We start from the raw sequence: 12,025 nt of genomic DNA on the forward strand, positions 1-12,025 counted from the left end.
TGCTATTTTGCTAATTCAAAGTTCCTGAAGTACCTACCTGCAATACCTTTCATTTGAAGTATTACATGTAAATCTTGAACCTGTGGTTCTTAAAATAAACTAAGAAAATATATTTTTCTATACAAAAACCTATTGGCCTGGAATTGTCTTTGAGTGTGTGTTCCTCATTTATTGCTTGTGTATGTATGACAAATGCTTAACACTACTCCTTTGATAAGCCTACTGCTCGACCACACTACCACAAAATAGAGCATTAGTATTATCTCTTTTTGCCACTATCTTACCTCTAAGGGGAACCCTTGGACTCTGTGCATACTATTCCTTACTTTGAAATAGTGCATACAGAGCCAACTTCCTACACTAATGACTTAAAAACTGCAGAGCCCAGGCAATCAAAGATTGGATAAAAGGCCACTCACCTTAACTAGTCCTTATTCAGGAGTTGCATTTTCAAGATAAAAAGGCACCTAAATATAAACTATTTGAGAGATGGGCCGGTTATCAATGTACATCATCAGCGAATGCGGCTCACAAGGAGGTGGCAATCTGTGTGAATAGGTTTTTGTCCCTTGCAAGTTGTTTTTTTCCCAAATAGATATAGATGGTTGGTGGGCTCTTATTAGCGGGTTGGTTAATAACTGTAGATTGACTGTAGCCACAATCTATGTCCCCATTTCTGATGATCCAGCTCCAGTCCTCAAACTCACTACGGCATTATTAACTATTCCTGGTTTTGTCATTATTGGTGGAGATTTTTTTTTTTTTTATTGAACCCAATATTACACTCTAAATCTCTAACGTGCAGGCAGAATAAGCCAAAGATGGTCAAAGCTATTTGCGAATGCATGAAAATCGCGAATCTCACTGATCTGCAGCGTGAGAAGCACACAATAAAACGCAAATACTCTTGTGTCTCAGGTAGATATAACTCAGCTGCCAGATTAGATTACTTTTTGTCCACCTGCCAATTGGAATTAAGTAAATATACCCAGACTCCGTGTAGTTTTTCAGACCATTCCTTGGTGGAGATGGAGATCCTCGGTATAAAGGTTGAAAGGCCCACTCCGAGGTGGTATTTTGATAAAGTTAATCTTGAAAACAAAGAATGGTAAAAAGCAGGAAAGAGTGAGATAGCCAGTTATTTCACACTAAATGCGGGCTCTGCTAGCATAGATTGTGCCCTGGAAGCATTCAAGGTGACAATACGCGGTCAAATAACTTCACTGAGCATTAGGCATTGAAGGGCACTTAACGCTTCCTGGGCAGGTTTGGAGACTGTTCTTCGACAAACAAATCAGCCCTATGTGCATAATAAGAACGTAACTAATAAAGCAGTGCCCAAGCAGGCGAGAACAATTATGCATGATTACTTTAACGAGCGGTGTTATGCAGCCAATATTGCTTATCTCCAAAAGGACTACGAGGAGAGCGAATATGCCGGGAAATTTCTGCTGTGGCAGGCGTGTGAGCGCCACATGCAGAATAAAGTATACTCTCTATTTGATAATGAAACCATAACTAAGCTGACTGAGCCCCACAAGATCTCCAAGAAATTGTTTTGGCACTATGAAGCACTTTATGATGTGCAACAACAGGTCGACATGGAGCAATTCAAAAGTTTTTTCTCTCAACTTCTCTCCCAAAGCTAGGCATTATCCAGACTCGGGCTCTGACAGCCGCAGTTACAATTGAGAAAATAGAGAAGGTGGTGAAAATGTTGCCTACTGGGAAATCATGGGGCAGGGATGGATTGCCCATTGAAATATTTAAGAAATTTGCACCAGCTTTAAAATCCGAGTTGGTAAAACTTGCTAATTGCATATCGGAAGGGGGTGAAGTCCTGGCTTCATTCTGTAGAGCGGTTGCGGTCAGTTTTCCGAAAAAAGATGAAAACCAAAGAAGATGTTAACTCCTATAGACTTATTATTCTGCTAAAGGTGGATTATAAAATCTTTGCAAAAGTACTGGCCAATCAGATGGGTAAAATGTTGGGATCTATTATACATCCAGACCAGTGAGGTTTTATTCCCGTAGGCAACTTTTTTCTAATACAAATTTTTTAATTGAGGCTTTAGTCTATTTTGCACAAAACCGTTTTCTCGCCCAGGTTTTTTTTTTATTGGACGCTGAAAAGGAATTTGACCGCGTGTCCTAGGTCAGTCTTTTTGCCATTTTACATGTGTTTGGGTTCCCTGAGAGGCTGATTCAGTCTGTAGCCACATCTCAGATTGTAATCAACTCTTATAATATAGGGACCTCTGCGATTGCTGGGGGCACGTGGCCAGGATGTCCTCTGCCGCCTATTCTTTTTGCGCTATTTATAGAACCTTTAGCGAGCAGATAAAACCACTAAATCCCAGATAAGTGTTAAGACCCCTATCAAATGGTGTATGTGGATGATAAAGCATGATTTTTTTAAAGTGTTTAAGGCAATTTTAAATCAGGTCTTTAAAATGTTCCAAGTCTTTCAAGAGCTGGGTGGGTATAAAATATATTAAAAACAGACATTTTATTAAGTAATTGCGCACTAGACACTTTACCAAGAGAGCTTCTGCCCCTTATTGAATGTCTGTCCTAAAAGATACCTAGGGATATATGTTTATGAGAATGTAGACAAATTATTTGAACTGAACTATGTCCCCCTGATTCGCAAGATCGAAACACTTTTCTCTAGGTATATTGATCTTCCACTTTCAATAATTTGCTGGGTAGCTCGGATTAGAATTTCAGTTTTGCCACTATGTAGTTTTTTTTTCTCAGCTGCTCCTTGCGCCCTTCAGATTACATTTTTCAAGGAATTAGAGGGCATATTCCTGACCTTCATATGGGTGAATAGAACACCTGTGTAGGAAGGTGGTCTTGCTTTATCCGACTTGAAATTTTATTATTTTGCCAATTTTGCACATTGATCACCTAGATTTTTTTTTTTTTTTTTTTTTTTTTAAATGCATGGCAGTACAAGTGTGGATAATTTTTTCACTAATCAGATTTTTCAGGAGTATAAGATAGTTGACTTTCTCCGTCAGACAAGCTCTCCAAAAAAAGTCAGATAGAAGACTTTATGGTGGCTTCTTAAATGTAAAGACCAAATGTGTAAGGATTATAACATTCCGGCCATTAATGGTACAACCCGCTTTGCCGATATCTGGGTTGGGGAGAGTCCCTTATTAGATAAGCAGACCTTGACCAGGTAGGATTCAAATGGGTACAGTAAGGTTTTAGATTTTTTAAACTGAGCTATTTGGAAAACGTGGCTGGAAATAGAGCACTCAATCCAACATTTTCAGACATCGATGCAATAGACTTTTATACGTATAAAACAATTTGTAAGCAATTTAGATATCTATAAAATTTGGGACAGCTTAGAACTGATTGAAGAGTGGATCGAAAACACCACTCGCAGATCTATCAGCCGTGGGTCGGTCTTCTCAAGCGTCAGAAGGGTAATACACTATACCAGCAGGTGCTTAACAGGTAACAGTTCAGGGAAGGTCTCCTATTTTCAGAAGAAATGTGGAGTAGGCTAAATATGCCAACTTTCTAGGGGCTAATCTCCGTATAATGTAGTTCTATGCAAAGTGGCTACTTTATAGAACTCCGGCATTTTTGCACTGAATTAATCCTCCGATCCGCAAGAAATGTTTTCGATGTTCAGCAGAGAGTGGAGCCAACTGGTCTCATATTATCTGGGGCTGCCCGCAATAACTCACGTTTGGCAGAAGAAATCCAGACGCATTGCACGCACTCTAGGATTCGATCAAAATATAGACGGATACACTGTGGTCCTTGGGTACTCTCCCGATATGATTATTTCATCTTGGCTAAACAAAAGATTGTTCATATGTGCACTCACAGCTAGATCATTAATTTTGTAGAATTGGCAATCTGATTTGCCTCCTAAGTATTTACAGTGGTGCCTTAAAATGCAAAAAAATCAAAGCATTAGAACGGTGATACGTATGCAAGCAGATCTGGATCTCTTAAGAAATTTTGCTGTCTATGGGAAACTTTGATCCAGGGGATGTAGTGGTGCACCTTCGAGAATGTGAGATCTTAGACGGTAGAGCTTGATAATATTAATGTGATGCTAGGCCAAGATTGTGCACTTTCGTAAATCTAGGCTCTGTGGCGGTTGTTCATGCTATTTATTGTATACTAAATTATTTATAATACACAATGCCATGATGTTGTTAATTCTATTTCGATATTAATGTCTTTTGTATGTGGTATGAATTCTCCCAAATAAAAACTTTACAAAAGCATCAACGTAATTATTATTATTATTTTTTTAAACGTGACGGATATCCCATCTGCCGTATTAGGATTCCATTATATCATAGTTAAATCATAATATGGCAGACGGACTATCCGTCACATTTGTGTCAGAGTATTCCAACCGCCAAGATCGTCATCAGGCCCAGAATTATTTGGTTTCTTATGACCTTTGATTTAAAAAAAAACTAAAATGACAGACACTGTGTTTCTACCTAGGGGGAAGAAAAACAAAGTTGTGAAAAGGATATTTTGCTTTTGAAAACCAGAGATTATATTTTGCTTTCTAATATGAAATTACTAGAAGGGTCTTATTTTTGCAACAGGGCTTTTTTGTGTGTGTTCACATTTGCATTTATATGCAGACAGATGAAGAACAGCTTTAATTTATAAACTTGGAGAACATATGTTTGCTAAGGAATCACTTGTCTATGTTTCCAAAATGAATGTATCAAACATCTCCTTTTTTGGTAAAACAATGATTAATCAAACGTGACCTAGGTCTGTTTAAATGACTCGAAAGCAGGACCTTCTCTTGGTTTCGTAAATAACAAAAAGGTACTGCGCCTCACTGTGCAGGGATGGTGAAGTAAAATGGTTGAACTCCTGGATTGGAAAAGGGAGTATGTTTTTAACATTGGAGGGACAGTGGATATTAATCAGAAAACATTTGGAGTGCAGGTTGGTGTGCCACAAAAATGATGTGTCCTTGTTAGGTTCCGCTTTCTATTTTGCCTTTTTGTTTTCTTTTAAAGTTTTATTTTATTGGGAGGGTTTGTAGAGTAGAGACCTAGCCTTGTGGGACAGAAAACCTGGGTCAGATGTTTGTGGCAACACCATGCAATTAAGGAGATTTACAGAGTTCCAGAGGCATAGGAGTACAGTGCATTGGATGTAGGCGGTCCAGAAAAAACACAGTTATACTTATCGCAAGAAACTATAATGTGTGCCCTAAGGTAACTATAACTCGTGCTCCTACCATGTACAGTTTCTCATCAATAACTGTATTGCAAATGCTGCAGTAATGTTATCAGTGATGTCACAGAAGATGTCAGGACTTAAGTAGTATGTGGGTAATTAGCAGTGCATGGCAAAGGAGCGAGTTAGAGTTACCTTAGGGCACAGGTTATAGTTTGAGATAAGTATAGCTGTTGAATTTCTATGGTTTTGTGTGTGTAGAATCTGAACCTAACTATAAAGTCCCGGTAATCTTAGTTTTTTTAGTGAATTTCTAAGAGCTAATCATAACTTGTGTCCCCACAATGCACTGCTTATGACCTCACATATTATATCACTTGACATGTTCTACGAATAAAAGAAGACATCTAAAGTGACATCATTGATGACATGTCATGAGTGATGTAATATGTGAGGTCATAGCATGGCGGGGGGAGTTATAATTAGCTCTGCTGACTATAACTGGTTAATTTATGTGGTTTTGAAGTGCAAAATGTTAATATTGTCACTGACATATAACATAACTATAACATCACTTTAACGTTAGGTTGTATTTCAGTGAAAAAACACACACAGACAGAATGGAGTAATTGTATTAATTGAAAGGAGCAAAGAAAGAGAGAAGGGGAAGGGACAGTAGACAAATGGAGGAGCTCACCAATGGAGGCACAAAAAACCCCTCAAACAGACAAACCCAGACGGGAGTGAGAAGTGAAGCAATGGAGGAGCCAAGAAGGAGGGCTAAGGGGGAGAAACGCAGAGAGCACGGGGTGTTGGTGCTGAAGCAGAGAATGATGTATCCAGCTTCCTTTGTTTTAAGTGTTCTGGATTTCTAACCTTTAGAGGGAAAGCCTGGAGGTGAGTCCGAGGTCCACTGAAATATTGGTAATCAGTTTTTCTAAATGCATGCATAGACCAGACAGGAGGATATGATTTTGTTGCAGGCTGGGAAGGTTAGTCAATTCAGTTGTTTGTCTACCTAACCCTGCTTACATAACTAAGGGTTTTAAAAACAGGTTTGAATTAAGTTGCATTTTTCGAGTTCTAAATCACTGTCATAAGAAACTTGCTCAACAAAATGAAAAATATATCCACCTGGAAGATTCTCTCAATTATGTTCAACTAGGAGAGTTATTACATAACTGTACACACCTTGATGTGCTTTACAGTTTTACAGGCTGTGCCTAATCCTGCCATCTGAGCAAACAGGTAGCCTTAACAGCCAAATAAAGCTGTATTCCATCATTAATGGGCAGTTATATCAGCTGTCTTCATATTCCTAGATATGGACCACGTAAAATATTCAATGTTTAATACCTGTCAAAAACATACCATAGATTCTAGAGTAAAGTGGATATGTCAGAGTATTGTAGAGACCAATGTGAATTTGATCAAGTTAATCCACTGAATGGCCATCCAGTCTAGATGAGGGCAACACATCCACTTCCATAAAAAATGCATTTTTAATGGTTTCTCCCTTTGAAATTAATCAACTAATTTCAAAATCGACTTTTGACAAACTATTTTTTTCTGTAGGCAATCCTATGTTATTCATTCAAATTCTGCTCCGGCACAGTGAGTAAAGTATACAGTGGGCTGGAATGACACCCATGGTTATCAACTGACATTTTTACAAACATTCCATCCATCTCATCTATTCTTTCTCAGTGACTAACCAGCTTTGTGCCCGTAGGTTAATAATTCTCATTGCCTGCTGAACAAATACTTAAATCTTCCAGTCGAGCTCATAAAGAGGATGATAAATGATTTGAGATCCTGAATCAGGGATCAGGATGAACCATAACAGAGCTACTCATGCACTCACGTCGTTTCCTTTCAAAAAAGTAAATCTAACTGATGTGCTGGAATAATTTACTCTCAGTACCATGGCTGCCCTCATAGTGAGCATGCCTCTCCTCTCAAATGTGGCAATGCTAAAGTGATTCACTGATTTGTACAGCAGGAAGTTAATGCCTTTTCTCCTTCTACTGTCACAAGCACAATACAGGCCCTAGGTATGCAGCTAGAATTCACATCTGTTTGTTTAGTATAAATGGGTGTCACACAGCTGTAGAGAATATCAATTATGATGTCTATACCAAAGGCAGAACTAATTTATTTAGCACAGGGATAGAATGGCCTTGACTAACTGACCACCGACAGGCTACGATGGTGATGTCTTCAGCTGTGCTTCATAAGTTCTAATGACCATCAACAGCAAGTCATTATTAAGGGCAAAAGGTGGCCATTGCAGGGTGAGGTGGTTAATCAATAGGGAAATTCAAGCGGCCTTAAAATTTTGCTCAATATGTAAACTGCACAAGTTATTAAATGAGGCCTGAGGGCGGGGAAATATGAACTACCCCTAACAGCAGTTGCTGTAGTTGTGTCAGACTAAATGGTGGAGTTGGCGCTGCCCTTAGAAGTGGAGGCTCAAGTGACTCAACAACAGATCCTAGGAACTCAGGCACTACCAGGTAACATACAATATAAGATATTGTATTATAAAAACTGATAGGAAACTGGAAACGTATGCATTAGAATTCTTGATTATGTATATGACCTGCAGAGTTTAAGGGAGGAGTTTGGGCCATAGGTGGTTCAAGGAGGCAGGACAGTCTGTTGATGCACTGTTTTTAACCTCTCATCCTTTTTGCTGTCATACCACCCCTTCACCCCCAATTAAAGATGGTTCTGATACAGTGAAAATCTTATGTATGCCTTAGTTAACATCAGACTGTATTTAGAAAATAGTTGCTGCAAACTAACTAAGCAGCTCAAGTAGCAGGAATGTAATGGAGGAAGGTGATAAGATAACCTACCTTTACGTCACTTCCAATTCCGCTGACAGCACCTCATTGAAATGCAAACAACATAATAAAAGATCAGAGATGCAAAATTACTTTTGCACCATGGTACCCATTTATAGACTGACTAGGGACTTGTCTACCAGTCTGTGCTGGAGTAATGGCAACTAAGTAGCCATTCTCAAGGTTTAATGGCATAACAGCAGCTTTGTTCAAGCAAAGAGCACTGTATGTTTCCTATCAATGTCACCTGGATCTGATCAAATACACTCTTCCTATTGACACACCATAATTCTTGTAGGTGTTTAGGCAATTCTAGTTCCAAACACTTGATGAAAGGAGTATGTCCATCTCCAATCTTTGTGCAAGGTAAAGTGCATCTGCCTCAGGTTTGATTTTTGCAGTCTATTCAAACTCTATTTTGACAATTGTACTACAAAACATAACTTTTGTGTATGATACTAATAATTAACCTGCACATACTTGAGAACTTTGATCCGGAAACGTAGGTCACCAGGCTCTCCATCAACATGAGGCTCACCTACAAAAATCCAAAGTAAAAATAAAATCTTAAGCACGTTATAAAATAAGATCCAATGTTTTTTAGTTATTTTAGATTAAACATACTGCAACAATTAGAAATGAATTACATTATTGCTACTGTGACTCAGAGCACTTCCGAAAAAGAGAAGGGTTGCCCACACACTTCTTCGGATGTTGGATATGCTTTAAGGATACTTGATGAAGAAGATATTAATTGTTTCCAGTTTTGTGGCTTACAAAGATATTTTACGTCAGGTCACTTAGGGTCTTAGCCAAATAGGCACTCATGTTGAGACAAAGGGCCAAATGTAAAAAACATTTTTACAGTCGCTGATTTGCAGAATCAGTCCAATGCTAGAAAACATTTTAGCAAGTGGAAATCCCAAACTGCTCTTCAGTAATGCATTACCAAATTGCAATTTTGGAAATGCCAATAAGTAACCTTTTGGTATTTGGAAGGGGCATGTTTAGGGCCTCCCTTTCACATAACGAATTTGAATGGCATGTATAAATATTCTGTGACCGAATTCCAGTTGCAAAACAATAGTTAATATTTTACCGACACCTTGAAGGAGGTGGCAACCCATTTGCAGATGGTAAGGTGTCACTCATGTGACCCCTTCCCCATTGAGAACGTTAAATATTTGTTAAGAGCAGGTAGGGGTCCCATGGATCACCGCTTGTTCTTAAAAAATAAAAAACGTTTAATTTATTTTTTTAAATGCACCCCGTTTTCCTTTAAGGACTGAATTAAAAAAAAAATTAAAAAAATTGAAAAACAATCACACACATGGGGGTCTGCTGACCCCAGCAGGCCACCATCTCTTTGATGGCTATCATTCCTAACAGATCGCAAACTGCGACCTACCTCATTAATATTCTTGAGGTAGGTTGATTTGCGATCCATCAGAAATCGCTATTTAATAATTGTAAGTTTTCTTACATTAGAAATTGCGATTTCCTATTTGTGATTCGGTAGGAATCACAATTGGTAAATAATAAATTCCTACATTGGGCCAAAAAGTGTTTAATATTGGTTTGCACTGGCAGTATTCTTGTAGCATGAGCCCAATATATTGCTTTAGTCTCTTGTCCTACCACTGACGTTTGGCTCTTTGCACAAGGCACCAATACAAACGTTTGCTTGATTCTGGATGCTGATTAATTTGAGTGTCTAACATCAAATTCCTGCCTTTGCCTGGGGCGAATTAAAAAATTCCTTTAGACTCATCTAAATATTATAAAGTTTTTCACAAAAATTGCAATTTCTTTTTCAAAGTATTTTTTGCCAAAAAACAAGCTCCCTTTATTTTTGTGAATTTCCTCTGGGTAATATCTTTCAATTCATTAATGGGAGACATGAGAGCAACCTGCATGAGGTTGACAATGTTGTACTCGGAACTTCTGCTCTAATTAGGGAAAATATTTCCTGATCTTAATTAGAAGGTATTGGTAGCACATTCACACCATTAGAAAATGAGCCTGTGTCTCTAGAGATATTTCAAGAATTTTGATTTTTTTTTTCTTCTTATGAGAGGACTGAGCACAGATTTTGGGCTATTGGGGATACATTAAATATGGAAATAGTGGGATCAGAAAAGATATGGACTATTTTAACTGAGTTGGAAATGAGTTGGGCCACTTTTTGCACATCCTTCTAAACGTATTCCATTACAGTGCTGCACAGGATGGAGAAGTAACCCTCGTCTCCATAAGAGACAGACAGACACTCAGAACGAGGGATTCGGTGCTGGCCTTCAGATGCATACTGTTGATTGAGTAGATCATATTTTTCCAAGACGTTTTAGGGTTGCTCAATGACTGCATTCTTTAGAATTGTAGCTACTATAAAAAATGAGTTTTATATACAAGTGAGTTAACATAATGAACAGTATAATTTACTGAATCACGCACCTTCCCCAATAAATGGGTAGTCCATGCCATCTCGCACACCCGGTTCAATTTCCACCTCCAGTGTCCGCTCTTCGTTTACAAGCCTTAGTTTCAGCAGAAAATAAACACACATGACAATTTTAGGGACTTTGTTGCTGCCCTATACGTTTCAATTAATTAACAAAACTGCAGGAAATACTCAAATAATCTCACTACACCAGCAGTTCTAGTTATTTTGCACATAGTTAAGGAACGCGAATCACAGCATGCTTTGTCAAATTTAATATAACATAAAATTAGTTATATTAACATTTTGTGCTTTACATGAGTAAACATACCACACTATACACAAAAAACAGAAACAGTTATAGGTAGTATCATAAACAGAACACCGAGTGCTTAACCTGAGCTGGTTATTGGAAGTGGGGCCCATCAGCTTTCGTTTTTGGGACTGGCATTTATTGTTTAATAGACTTTGAACCCGAGAAACGGAGAGAAAGACACAAAAGAGGAAAAGATGGCAATAAAAAACTGCCATAAGGGGAGAAAGCAGGACTGAAATAGAACTCAAAAGAGTGTGATAAAGGTGTAGGGAGGGTTTGGGGTGGATTAAAGAGGCACGAGGTGGAATCAAGATTTCACAGCCTTGGTATTCGACACCCTGACCTTCAATAGCGCCAGCTGCAGGTTTCTGGAAACAAATGTGGGCCCCAGCACTCATTCTTTTACAAATTAAGCAGTGAGGACATCTTCTCTTTCTTCAGCCTCTCCCTCCTGTATCAGCACAGACACTTAGCGTGCCTGCTAACCAATCTAGACAGAGGTCTGGTGATGGTTTACCACAGTCCTTTCACCAAGCCGAGGACCTCACTTAAAAAAAAGAACTTTGTTTTCCACATGTCAAGCACAGGCAAGGAGCATGGAATGTAGCCACATAAGACGTCTTTCCTCTCAAGGAATTCTCAATGGAAATGTGGCAGGTTCATCGGTTGTCAGCCTATTACTATGACCACACCTGGAGTTCCTTCTGCCACATGGATGTCTACTGTGAAGGAGGCACATGGTTGCAACTACAAATATTTTATCAGGTAGTCTTGTGGATGGATGAAACCTGTCTTCATCATAAAAGAAAGGAAGACTAGTTCAAGGGGGGGGGGGTTAGCTTTTGCACAGAGAATATATGCACACTAACTCTTATCAACACTTTACTCCTTCCTGAGATGCCCAGACGAGATGACGCAGTAGTATTAATGAGCCAGCACAAATTGCCAAGATTATGGACACCCGCAGAAGGATATAAATGTTGTCTTATGCTTGCTTTAATCTGGGCATTGCTGCACACAATGGAGTGATATATTTCTCTGAGCCTGCTCCTTTGTGCTGCCAACTCTACCATCACATAAACAATGAACAGTCTTAAAAAAATGGAAAATCTCTGTATTGTTGTTACATGTACATGTTGCTAGTAATGTACAGTCTCCTAAACTGGTCCCCAACTTCTAGTGGCTTTCAGATTGGACCTGAATGTATTGTATGTTGAGTGTAAGAGGGAG

General features: G+C 38.7%; 1 protein-coding gene across 1 annotated transcript in view; it reads right to left on the reverse strand.

Moving 5' to 3' along the window:
• The window catches only part of DNAJB11 (DnaJ heat shock protein family (Hsp40) member B11), a 140,102-nt gene that overhangs the window by 12,141 nt on the left and 115,936 nt on the right, over nt 1-12,025 (reverse strand). Inside the window, exons 6-7 of the mRNA XM_069225796.1 lie at nt 10,494-10,576; nt 8,520-8,577 (exon numbers count right to left, since the gene is read on the reverse strand). Coding sequence (XP_069081897.1) covers nt 8,520-8,577; nt 10,494-10,576 — 141 coding nt within the window. The remainder of the gene's footprint in view (nt 1-8,519; nt 8,578-10,493; nt 10,577-12,025) is intronic.

Source organism: Pleurodeles waltl, chromosome 3_1 (genome assembly GCF_031143425.1).
Source record: "Pleurodeles waltl isolate 20211129_DDA chromosome 3_1, aPleWal1.hap1.20221129, whole genome shotgun sequence".
In the NCBI taxonomy this organism is placed as follows: domain Eukaryota; kingdom Metazoa; phylum Chordata; class Amphibia; order Caudata; family Salamandridae; genus Pleurodeles; species Pleurodeles waltl.